Raw genomic sequence first — 12,922 nt, 5'->3', positions numbered from 1 at the left:
AGGGAAATAGTGGTCTAGACCCACTGTATTTTCATTTAGAAGATTCCCACTGAATGTCAACTATATACCAAGACCTGCAAAATAAACTCTTTTAACCCTACCTACCCCTGTCTTGTGTATTTGGATTTCCTCAGGTGCAACTCCCTAGAAATACACACCTGCATTGGGGTAACAGAGGACATAGGCTGTTGTACATTTTCCAATTGTTTCAATAAAAGGTCTCATTTCAGCTGCACCCAGAGCACAGTTTAATCCAATGCTGTAAAAACAAAAAGATATTAGGAGCATCATCTTGCATACAAAATATTTTCATATAGAAAAAGTCACAATAGGGGCGCCTGGGTGGCTCAGTCGGTTAAGCGTCCGACTTCAACTCAGGTCATGATCTCATGGTCCGTGAGTTCGAGCCCCGCGTCGGGCTCTGGGCTGATGGCTCGGAGCCTGGAGCCTGCTTCCGATTCCGTGTCTCCCTCTCTCTCTCTCTGCCCCTCCCCTGTTCATGCTCTGTCTCTCTCTGTCTCAAAAATAAATAAACGTTAAAAAAAAATTTTTTTTTAAAAGAAAAAGTCACAATAAAGAAAGGACCATATCTAAAACCAAGCAGATAATAAATCTCCACTTCAGCTTTAGCACCTCCATTCAGATATAAACAAAGCCATTTCACCAAAGTCCCCAGAAGCACTGAATGTTTCTGTCTACGTCTCCCACGTCAGGTGATGTTACAGCTAAAGGACCCTGCCTCGGATATCTCCTCGAATAAGTTCACGGTTTGGTTAATGGTATCCTGTGAAGCAGAAATGCCTACAAACTACCACTGCTAATAAACATCTGATCTGAAATCAACACATAAGAGAAAGAAAAAGGACAATTATGGAGGTAGAAGGCACATTAATGACACATAGAAGCCACTGTGGGAGTGTAGAAGACCAAGATTTATTAGTCTTTGTTCTATAACCGACTTGCAAGGTGACCTTGGACTTATAATTTGTCCTCTTATAAATTAAGCTAATTTCTTTACTATAAAATGAAGTTTCGTTTTGCAAATGAAACTTACTGTGGACTCAAATAACACAGATCCAAGCAGAGCTGCTCTAACAAGTAATCCCACCAATCCCACTCTCAGCCGGGGCCCCTAAAGCCTTCAGGAATTCAGAAATTAACTATGAAGCTACTAGTCTAGGAGATCTTTTAGTTTCTCATATTTCACTTTTTTTTTTCTTTTGCTATGATTCCTAAGTGCAATGCGGTATATACTAGATTAGATCTTAAGGCAGAAAAGGGGGCATTAGTGGAAACACTTGAAAGCTGAATAAAGTCTGGAGTTTAGTTAATAGCAATACTATTCTTACTTTTGACCAAAGGACCATAGCTATGTAAGATAGTAACATTCAGGAAAACTAGATGCAGAGTATATAGAAATTCTCTCTGCTATCTTTGCAACTTTTCTACAAATCTGAAATTACCGCCCCCTGAAAAAAGTTTATTTAACACACACACGATACCCATTCATGATAAAAACTCTCAGGAAACTAAGAACAGAGGGAAACTTCCTCAACTTGATAAAGAACATTTACAAAAGACCTATAGCTAACATCATACTTAATGATGTAAAACTAATATCCCCCTAGTATCAGGAACAAAACAAAGGATGTCCATTTTCATCTCCTACTCAACATTGTACTGCAAGTCGTAGCTAATGCAAAAAGAGAAGGAAATTAAATGTATACAGATTGGGAAGGAAGACGTAAGTCTGTCTTTGTTCAAAAATAAGATTGTCGACGTAGAAAATCACAAGAATCAACTAAAAACTCCTGGAATCAGTACACAATTATATACAGCAAGGTCACAAAATATAAGGTTAATATACAAAATTCAACTGTTTATCTATATACCAGGAATGAGCAACTGATATTAGAAATTAAAAACATGGGGTGCCTGGGTGGCTCAGAAGGTTGAGCGTCTGACTTCGGCTCGGGTCATGATCTCGTAGTTGACGAGTTCAAGCCCCGCATCGGGCTCTGTGCTGACAGCTCAGAGCCCGGAGCCTGCTTCTGATTCTGTCTCCCTCTCTCTCTGCCTCTCCCCTGCTCATGCTCTGTCTCTCTCTGTCTCAAAAATAAAGATAAACATAAAAAAAAAAAAGAAATTAAAAACACAACACCATTTACATCAGCACGAAAACAAATGAAATACCTGGGTGTAATTCTAACAAAATATGTACAAGATCTACATGAGGAAAACTACAAACCTCGGAATAAAGAGATCAAAGCAAATCTAAATACGTGGAGAGATATTCCATGTACATGAATAGGAAGTATTGTTAAAATACCAATTCTTCCCTATTTATAATATAATATAATTTATATATTCATTCACACAATCCCAATGAAAATCCCAGCCAGTTATTTTACAAATCAACTGATTCTGAAGTTCACATGGACAGGTGAACAACCCAGAATAACTAGTGCAATACTGAATTAGAAGAAAAATGGAAGGACTGACACTACCTGGCTTCAAGACTCACTACCAGCGAAGGTAATCAATGGTATCGGTGAAAGAAGAGACAAATAGATCAATGGAATGAAAAAGAGAGTCCAGAGAAAGAACCACACAAATACAGCCAACTGATGTTTGATGAAGGAGCAAAGGCAAACCAATGGAGAAAGGACTTCCTTTTCAACAAATGATCCTGGAAAGATGGGACATCCATATTTGAAAGAATTCAAGGACACACAGACCTTACAACTTTCACCAAAATTAACTCGAAATGGATCACAGTTAAATGTAAACTACAAAACTATTAAAGATATAAAGATATATATGAAGATAACACAGCCTGAAACTAATATTACACTGTATGTTAACTAACCGGAATTTAAATTAAAACTTGAAAGAAAGAAAAAAAGATAACACAGAAGACTTAGGTGGTTGTCAGTTTGGCAATACTGAAAGGAGGATCAATGAAAGAGAAACTGACAAGCTAGACTTTACTACAATTAACAACTTCTGCTCAGCAGAGGACACTATCATGGGAAGACAAGCCACAGACTGGGAGAAAGTATTTGCAAAACACATATCAGATAAAGGAATGGTAATTAAAAGACAACAAAATCTTAAAATTCAATGATAAATACATATGCACCCAACACAGAAGCAACAAAAAACATAAAACAATTATTGACAGACCGAAAGGGAGAAATTGACAGCAATACAACAATATAGGACTATAACATACCACTTCCATCAATGATGATCATCCAGACAGAAATCCATAAGGAGGCCTTAATATGATACATGAGACCAATGGACTTAACAATGATATATACAGAACATTCCACCCAAAAGCAGAAAACAGGTTCTTCTCAAGTGTACGTGGAACATCCTCTAGAACACATGTCAGGCTACAAAATGAGTCTCAAAAAATTGAAGACTGAAATCGTGTCAAGCTTCTTTTCCAACCACAATGATATAAAACTAGAAATCAATTACAGGAAGAAAACTGGAAAAACTACAAATATGTGAAGATTAAACATGTTACTGAACAACTACTGTGTCATAGAAGAAATCAAAGGAGAAATTAAAAAGCTACACAGAGACAAATGAAAAGAGAAATATGACACACCAACATCTCTGGGATGCAGCTAAAGCAGTTGTAAGAGGAAAGTTCAGAGCAACAGAGGTCAACCTCAAAAAAACAAGAGAAATCTCAAATGAGTAATTTAACTTTACACCAGAGGAACTAGAATAAGAAGAATAATTGAAGCCCAAAGTTAGCAAAAGGAAGGGAATAATAAAGTTCAGAGTAAAAATAAATGAAATAGAGGCTAAAAAGACAAATAGAAAAGATCAATGGAACAAAGAGCTGGTTTTTTAAAAAGATAAATGCAATTGACAAAACTTAGGTAAACTCCCTAAGAAAAAAGGAGAAGACTCAAATAAATCAGAAGTGAGAGCAGAGAAGTTACGAGTGATAACAAAGAAATACAAAAAAGTCATGAGAGACTATCATGAACAATTATATGCCAGTAAGTTGAACCTACAAGAAATGGATAAATTCCCAGAAACTTACAATCTTCCAAGACTGAATCACGAAGGAATAGAAGATCTCAACAGACCAATTATTGTACTAGTTTGGAGACTGAAGCATAAAAGTCCAGGATCAGAAGGCCTCACTAGTAAATTCTACCAAAATATCCAAAGAAGATTTAATATCTATCCTTTTCAAACTCTTCCAAAAAATTGAAGAGAAGGAAATGCTTCTAAACTTACTTTACAAGGTATTACCCTGATACCCAAAACCAGGCAAGGACACGCCCAAAAAAGAAAATGACAGGCCAATATCCCTGATGAACAAAGATGCAAAAATCCTTAACAAAATACTAGCAAACAGAATTCAGCACTACATTAAAAGGATCACACACCACGATCAAGTGGGCTTTATCCCTGGGATGCAAGGATGGTCTAACATCTGCAAGTCAGCCAATGGAATATACCACATGCACAGAATGAAAAATAAAAATCCTATGATCTCAACAGATAAAGCAACTGACAAAATTCAACATCCACTGACGATAAAAACTCTCAACAAACTGAGTACAGAGGGAACATACCTCAACATTATAAAAACCATATACAGCAAACCTATAGCTAACGGCATTCTCAATGGTGAAAAGCTAAAGCTTTTCCTTAAGATCAGGAACAAGACAAGGACGCCCACTCTCTCCACTTTTATTCAACACAGTATCAGAAGTCTTAGCCACAGCAACTAGGCAAAAAGAAATAAAAAGCATCCAAATTGGAAAGAAGTAAAACTCACTATTTGCAGATGATAGGATACTATATGTAGAAAACTCTAAGGACTCCCCCCCAAAAACTGCTGGAATAAATTAATTAAGTAAAGTTGCAGGATACAAAATTAATATAAAAAATAAGTTGCATTTCTATACACTAAAACTATTGGAAAGAGAAATTAAGAAAACCATCCCACACATTACATCAAAAAATAAAATACCTAGGAATAAATTTAACCAAGAGGGTGAAAGAACTGTACATTGAAAACTATAAGATGCTGATGAAAAAAACTGAAGATGACACAAAGAAATGGAAAAGTATCCATGCTCATGAAATGAAAGAATATTGTTAAAATGTCCACAGTACCGAAAGCAATCTACAGATTCAGGGCAATCCCTATCAACATTCCAATGGCATTCATCGTAGAACTAACGAATAATTCTAAAATTGGTATGGAGCCACCAAAGACCCTCAGAAGTCAAAGCAATCTTGAGAAAGAAATACGAACCCAGAGATATCACATGCCCTGATTTCAAATTATACTACAAACTTAGAGTAATCAAAACAGTATGGTGTTGGCATAGAAACAGACATACAAATCAATGGAAAAAAATAAACCCATGCATACATGGTCAATTAATTTACAACAAAAGGGGCAAGAATATGCACTTGGGAAAGGACAGTCTCTTCTTTTTTTTTTTTTTTAACATAATTTACTGTCAAATTGGTTTCCATACAACACTCAGTGCTCATCCCAGCAGGTGCCCTCCTCCATGCCCATCACCCACTTTCCCCTCTCCCCCACCCCCCATCAACCCTCAGTTTGTTCTCAGTATCCAAGAGAAGAACAGTCTCTTCAATATATTGTGTTGGGAAAACTGGACAGCCACAAGCAAAAGAATGACCTTGAACCACTTTCTTATACCATACACAAAAATCAATCAAAATGGATTAAAGACTTGCATGTAAGGGGTGTCTGGGTGGCTCAGTTAGTTATTTAAGCATCCCACTCTCAATTTTGGCTCAGGTCATGATCTCATGGTTTGTGAGATTGAGCTCCGCATCAGGCTCTGTGCTGACAGTGCAAAGCCTGTTTGGGATTCTCTCTCTCCTCTCTCTCTCTCTGTCCTTCCCCTGCTCACACACACACTCTCTCTATTTCTCAAAATAAATAAAATAAACATTAAAAAAAAAAAGACTTGCATGTAAGACCTGAAACCATAAAACTCCTGAAAGAAAACACAGGCAGTAAGCTCCTTGACATCAAACTTAGTGGTGTTTTGTTTTGTTGTTTATTTTTTCACTATATAAAGTTTATTGTCAAATTGGTTTCCATACAACACCCAGTGCTCATCCCAAAAGGTGCCCTCCTCAATACCCATCACCCATCCTCCCCTCCCTCCCACCCCCCATCAACCCTCAGTTTGTTCTCAGTTTTTAAGAGTCTTTTATGCTTTGGCTCTCTCCCACTCTAACCTCTTTTTTTTTTTTTTTTTCCCTTCTCCTCCCCCAGGGGTTTCTGTTAAGTTTCTCAGGATCCACATAAGAGTGAAACCATATGGTATCTGTCTTTCTCTGTATGGCTTATTTCACTTAGCATCACACTCTCCAGTTCCATCCATGTTGCTACAAAGGGCCATATTTCATTCTTTCTCATTGCCACGTAGTACTCCATTGTGTCAAAAACACACTCAGATATCACCTCACGCCAGTCAGAGTGGCCAAAATGAACAAATCAGGAGACTATAGATGCTGGAGAGGATGTGGAGAAATGGGAACCCTCTTGCACTGTTGGTGGGAATGCAAATTGGTGCAGCCACTCTGGAAAACAGTGTGGAGGTTCCTCAAAAAATTAAGAATACATCTACCCTATGACCCAACAATAGCACTGCTAGGAATTTACCCAAGGGATACAGGAGTACTGATGCATAGGGGCACTTGTACCCCAATGTTTATAGCAGCACTCTCAACAACAGCCAAATTATGGAAAGAGCCTAAATGTCCATCAACTGATGAATGAATAAAGAAATTGTGGTTTATATACACAATGGAGTACTTAGCGGTGTTTTTTGTTTGTTTGTTTGTTTTTGGATCAGATTGAAAAGTCAAGGGAAACAAAAAAAGAAAGTAAACAATTGAGACTACATCGGACTGTAAAGCTTCCGCACAGTGAAGGAAACCATCAATACAACAAAAAGGCACCTACAGAACGGGAGAAGGTACCTGTAAATCGTATACCTGGTGCTCACTTTGGCAGCACATATACTAAAACTGGAATGATACAGAGAACATTAGCATGGCCCCTGAGCAAGGATAATGAGCAAATTATCTATCTGATAAGGGGTTAGTATCCAAAATATATAAAGAACTCATACAACTCAATAATACAAAGAAAGACGTCCAATTAGAAGATGGGAAAATCTGAATACTTTTCCAAAGAAGACATCCAGATAACCAACAGACACATGAAAAGATGCTCAACACGACTGACTCATCATCAGGGAAATACGAATCAAACCCACAAATAGATACCACCTCACACCAATCAGAATGGACAATATCAAAAAGACAAGAGATAACAAGTGTTGTCAAGGATGTGGAGAAAGGGGAACCCTTGTGCACTGTTGGTGGGAATATAAACTGGTTCAGCCACTGTGGAAAACAGCATGGAAGTTCCTCAAAAAGTTAAAACTAGAGCTACCCTATGATCCAGCAGTTCTACTACCAGGTATCTATCCAAAGAAAATAAAAACTCTCATTCAAAAAAAATGTATGTATCCCTATGTTCATTGCAACATTATTTACTATTGCCAAGATATGAAAACAACTAAAGTGTCCGTCAATGGATGAATGGATAGATGTCACACACACACACACACACACACAAACACACACACACACACACACACACACACACACGAATATTATTCAGCCATAAAAAAGAATGAAATCTTGCCATTTGTAGCAATGTGGATGGATCTTGGGGGTATCATGCTAAGTGAAATAAGTCAGACAAAGACAAATATTACATGATTTGGCTTACACACAGAATTTAAAAACCGAACCAAACAAAACCCAGACTCACAAATGCAGAGAACAGACTGATAGTTGCCAAAAGGGAGGGGCTTGAGGTGGGGGGGGGGGGCAGTGACTTGGGTGCAGGAGATCGAAGAGCACAAACTTCCAGCTATAAACGAATAAGTCACTGGATGGAAACGCAAGGCTTGGGGAATACGGTCGGTAGTATCGTGTCAACTTCGCATGGTGGACTTACTGTGGTGATCGTTTTACAACGTACACAAATGTCAAACCACTATGTTACCCACCTGAAACTAATATAATATCTTAAGTCAACTGTACCTCAAAAAAAAAAAAAAAGATTGCTAGGTCCTACGCACGGCTAAGTCACAACCTTGAACACATCTATTCAGTTTTCCCAGTTTACCAGCTCTACCTGGAACACTCTTAATCTATTTCTAATCTTATGCTACGTCATCCACACTCAACACCAGGTAATAAACTAAAAGGTTTTACATCACCACATTATCATTAGAAAGGACCCCAGCCTGGGGCGCCCGGGTGGCTCAGTCAGTTAAATGTCCAAATTTTGATTTTGGCTCAGGTCATGCTCTCCTGATCATGAGATCAAGCCCCTCGTTGGGCTCTGCACTGGGCATGGAGTCTGCTTAGGATTCTCTCTCCTCTCTCTCTCTCTCTCTGCCCCTCCACCACTGTGCACTCTCTCTCTCAAAACAAATAAATAAACTTTAAAAAATAAATAAATAAAAAGAAAGGACCTTGGACTTTTTCTAAACTTCATTCCAATCCCAACTCCTCTCTCCAATAGTTAGGTGGCTCCAGTTCCTCATTTGCTGCGTGAGAAAGTTATGCCTAACTAGCAATCTGGGTCCCAGTAATGTTAAAGTAAAATAAGATACATGAAAATGTTTCAGAAAAATAGTCTTTATACTGCTATTTGCTCATTCTGATACTTCCATATGCCTCTGCCAGGCCAACTCTGACCCAGGTTTTAAAAATTAGTTTCAGAGGCGCCTGGGTGGCTCAGTCGGTTAAGCATCTGACTTCGGCTCAGGTCATGATCTCCCGGCTCGTGAGTTTGAGCCCTACGTCGGGCTCTGTGCTGACAGCTCAGAGCCTGGAGCCTCTTCAGATTCTGTGTCTTTCTCTCTCTCTCTGCCCCTCCCCTGCTCACACTCTGTCTCTCTCTGTCTCTCAAAAATAAATTAAAAAACATTAAAAAATTAAAAAATAAATAAAAATAAAAATGAGTTCCAACGTCACCTTCTCTACAAAGCCGTCCTTGAATCCCACGAGAACACTATCACTCCAACCCACCTACTGCAAGATTTTTGTTCATACTTCTGTAGAGCAGTTGACATTTTATATTTTAATTTACTTACGAATTTCTCCTACTGTGGGCTGTTTCGAATTTGCCTGTATTCCGGGGCACAGGGTTTCCATTAATGCTCGATGAATTAATAATAATAGTAATAATGATACAAAGACACTGTCCCACTGTACTTTGTTAACACATGTACAGTTTGTGATGACCAAAATCAGCAAGCAACGGTTTCTTACAGTCACCTTATTACATACTATCTGCTTATATACACACAGGTATAGGTATGTGTATTTTAAAAATTCTCATAGATTTGTCAACCAGCCTCCTCAATACTGAGATCAACTCTTAGTCCTGAACCAGAAAGCAAACTGCTGGGTACCACTCAGAGTTCCAAACCCAGAACAATACAAACAGGATCTGATAAAACTCTCCAATTCCTGGGCTGCTTTCTATCTGTCCATCCGCCCCTTCGGTCCGTACGATTCATAACAAATTGGAGACCAGATCTATTCTGTGAGTGGGCTATAGATGGACGTTGAAGACACAGAAAGAATTATAGGATAACAACGGAAAAAAAAAAAGTAACTGCTGAGTGGGTCGAAAGTCAGAATTAACTGCATGTTTGCTGAAGGAAGAGAAATATGTATTTTCAAAACTCCATAAAAATATCCTCCTTGGATTTCTGCAGGTGAGGCAGGGGCAGGGAGAACGCCCCCTAAGGGTGTCCTCTGAGAACGGTCAGCAGAACAAAGACCAAGATGACACCTGGGCCAACGTAGGGGTTTCACCTACGTATCGAGGGATGCGACCAGATCATGATTAAGAGTAAAGGAGATGGGGAAAAGGGCAATAGAATAATACTCAAAAATAGCTGAGGAAATACAGGGGCACTTGGGTGGCTTGCTGGTTGAGCGTCCGACTTCTGCTCAGGTCATGATCTCAAGGTTTGCGAGTTTGAGCCCTGCGTCGGGCTCTGTGCTGGCTTGCTTCGATTCTCTGTTTCCCTCTCTCTCTGCCCCTCCCCTGCTCGCTCGCTCCCTCAAAAATATATGAACATTTAAAAAAAAAAGGTTTTTAAATATTTAAGGAAAGACAAAAAAATTCAAAAGTAAACTAGGTAAAGTTTGTCTTCAGAGACCCCTACATTTTCCTATCCTTCAGTTTTTCGGTTGAACATTTACTGCATCCATTCTACACACCAAGGACTCTATTAACCGTTAGAGATGTGCAGATGATTAAGAGATTGCTCTGGAAAAGCTCATGAGCTGTTCAATCAGTCACAGTCAAGTTCGATACAGTTACTTTCTTAACTATCAGTCCCAATCAACTGTATAACAATGCACTCTAAATTAATAGCAGCTTTTAAGAAATCACACTGCCACATTAACTCAACTGTAAGACGTGTCATGAAATTAGAAACATTAAAACATGAATAAAACAACAAGAAAATAATTGATGAAATGTGGAAGCACAGTCGCTAAGAGCTGCTCCTATCCCTAGATCACCTACTGACTTACAGCCTCTGAGTCTCTGTTCCAGTCTCATTAAAATGGGGACACAAATAGCAGTGCCTGCCTCCAGGTGGTGCTGCTAGAATTAAAAGAAATAACTCACAGAAAGCACTTAAAACAGAAAACTCTCAATAAATGTCTACTACTATTATTTTTATGGCAGAGACGATAATAAAAGTAAACAGAGTGCTCTGAAAACATCAACCTGAGCTAATCAGAGAGGGAAAGTTCCCTGAAGAGGACTCTGGAGATGATTCGTAAAGGCTAAAAGGAGTCAGCAGAGTCGGGGGGGGGGGGGGGGGGGGGGGGGGGGAGGGGAGGGAGAGGGAGGGAGAGGGAGGGGGAGGGAGAGGGAGAGAGAGAAGGGGGCAGGCACAGCTTCCAGGCAGGAAGAACAGGACGTGTGTGAAAAAAAAGGCACAGGTGAAAAGAGTATATATTCTGGGAGGTTCCATTTCACTTGTGGTATGTAATTTGAAACATTTTGATCAGAAAAATAGGGAGATAGTTTAAAATAGAACGTAAAAGCCAGGTTAATCTTTATTTAAAGATAAAAATCTGAGCTAGAGAATTGCCATCTGATCCCACACTGAACTGCTTCCGTTTGCTCCCTAAGCTGGGGGGAGAAAACACCTTGCAAAGCCCTGTCCTACCAACGTAATAGTTGGTAATAGTTTTACCTATTAGCACTATTAGCGCTGGTAATAGTTTTGCAGAATTAGGACTCTGCGCCAAGCGCAGCCTGCAACTGTGAGGGGCACGCTTACAGCCAAACAGGCAGCCATCTGCCCGATCCAGGAGGTACGAGCCCAGCCCCTCCAACTGACCCATTCTGACAGTGGTCTTCTGACGCCCTTCGGAAAAGTCTGAAGGCACTTCCCGGAAAGCCAACGTCCCATGCAAGCTTTTCAGTGGAAATACGCAGGACCAGTCCCCTCCCAGGCCCCATTTTGTAGCCATCCAAAAAGATAGCCCTAAAAGGAATGGGGTCAAGGAAAGAAGGAGCACTTACCAGAGTGGGTCTGCATGAGACACACTGATGACAAATGCCTCTCCCGTCTGTCCAGAAAGAGTTCGCCCACTTTTATCGATAATTGTCCCTGAAATCTGAATTAACAAAGTAAACTCCGTCAACGACAGAGGCTCAAATTAAGAATATGGTCACAAACGTGAAATAAAATGAGCACGTTGACTTTGCTCTCTTACGAGGAAGGGAACCGTGGAGCTCTAACAAAAGGAATCACTTACCATCGTGGTCAGAAAGGACGTGGGTAAAGTGACTGTGGGGAGGAGCCGGTAAGCCATAAAAACAAAAAAACAGGGAAAGTCACTGAGGCAAACCCAGTGACCAACAAAGCTTCTGAGTTCACACATCCGGTCCCACAGCAGAAGGCCTTCCCAGAGACCTCTGGCTGTCCTGGCTGACACATAGCTGGTTCATCCAACACCCCTTGATTTCATTCTATTCTTTTCCCACCATCAGCCTTCGGCGTCTCCCGTGGGTCTGCCTACTCGCAGGCTGGGGTCGTCAGCACTGGCCCTGTCAGTCAGCATGCAAGTCCACTCCTCCGGGACCCTTATCAGGAGGAGTCCCTAAGCCCTGGACTCCAGGGGACCAATTCGGCCATGCTTCCTTGGAATGGTCTGCTTCTGCCAACCACTTCTAGGTTCATTTTCTTAGCATTTCCAGAGCTTGGCCTGCTACTGGTCTAGAGCGGGTGGTAGGAGGAAGGTGAACAGAGGAGGCTAAAAGACACTAAAGACAGTTGTCCTGGGCAAGGAAAGGCAAAACCCTACCCTCGAGATGACAGTATTAATAAAAGGCACGATATATCATGCAAATTTTAGAACTTACAAAGATAGGTCGGGGGGAATACTCCTCTTCAAAAAGTTGCTGGAGTGCGAACAAGGCTGCCTGTTGGGGGTAAAAAGAAGAACATCTTTATTTCTGAGAGACTGTGTCCCCGGTCAGTCTAACTGGCTCATCAGAAGTCTCCCTTTTCCAAAACCCTGCTAGGTAAGATAAACGTCGCAATCTCTGGGGAAGAAGCATGTCCGCCCTGCAAGGTGCAATCCCGACACACGTTTCCCAAGTATAACACTGTACACATTAAAACAAAACAAATGCTGGCTCAGAGTTTACCTACGAACAAATATTCCCTCCAAAGAGGAGCTTAAGAGCTACACTCTCTTCCTTCTCCTAATCAAAATTAAAAATAAAGAAGAACGGGGGTGCTCGGGTGGCTCAGTCGGGTAA

At 40.2% G+C, this 12,922-nt stretch overlaps 1 protein-coding gene and 1 non-coding gene across 4 annotated transcripts in view; one reads left to right on the top strand and one right to left on the bottom strand.

The window, feature by feature from the left end:
• Positions 1-12,922, bottom strand: part of MTR (5-methyltetrahydrofolate-homocysteine methyltransferase) — a 137,128-nt gene that overhangs the window by 108,961 nt on the left and 15,245 nt on the right. For all 3 annotated transcript variants that reach the window (XM_019418899.2, XM_019418900.2, XM_019418901.2), the window contains exons 7-9: positions 12,521-12,580; positions 11,678-11,772; positions 159-259 (exon numbers count right to left, since the gene is read on the bottom strand). In XM_019418899.2, coding sequence (XP_019274444.2) covers positions 159-259; positions 11,678-11,772; positions 12,521-12,580 — 256 coding nt within the window. The remainder of the gene's footprint in view (positions 1-158; positions 260-11,677; positions 11,773-12,520; positions 12,581-12,922) is intronic.
• LOC128772580 (U6 spliceosomal RNA) lies at positions 7,033-7,139 on the top strand. Its single transcript, XR_008416758.1, has one exon. It is a non-coding gene; the product is annotated as a U6 spliceosomal RNA (small nuclear RNA).

Source organism: Panthera pardus, unplaced genomic scaffold, assembly GCF_024362965.1.
Source record: "Panthera pardus isolate Hobbes unplaced genomic scaffold, ASM2436296v1 HiC_scaffold_22, whole genome shotgun sequence".
NCBI lineage: Eukaryota > Metazoa > Chordata > Mammalia > Carnivora > Felidae > Panthera > Panthera pardus.
This window is presented reverse-complemented; position numbering and strand designations above follow the sequence as displayed.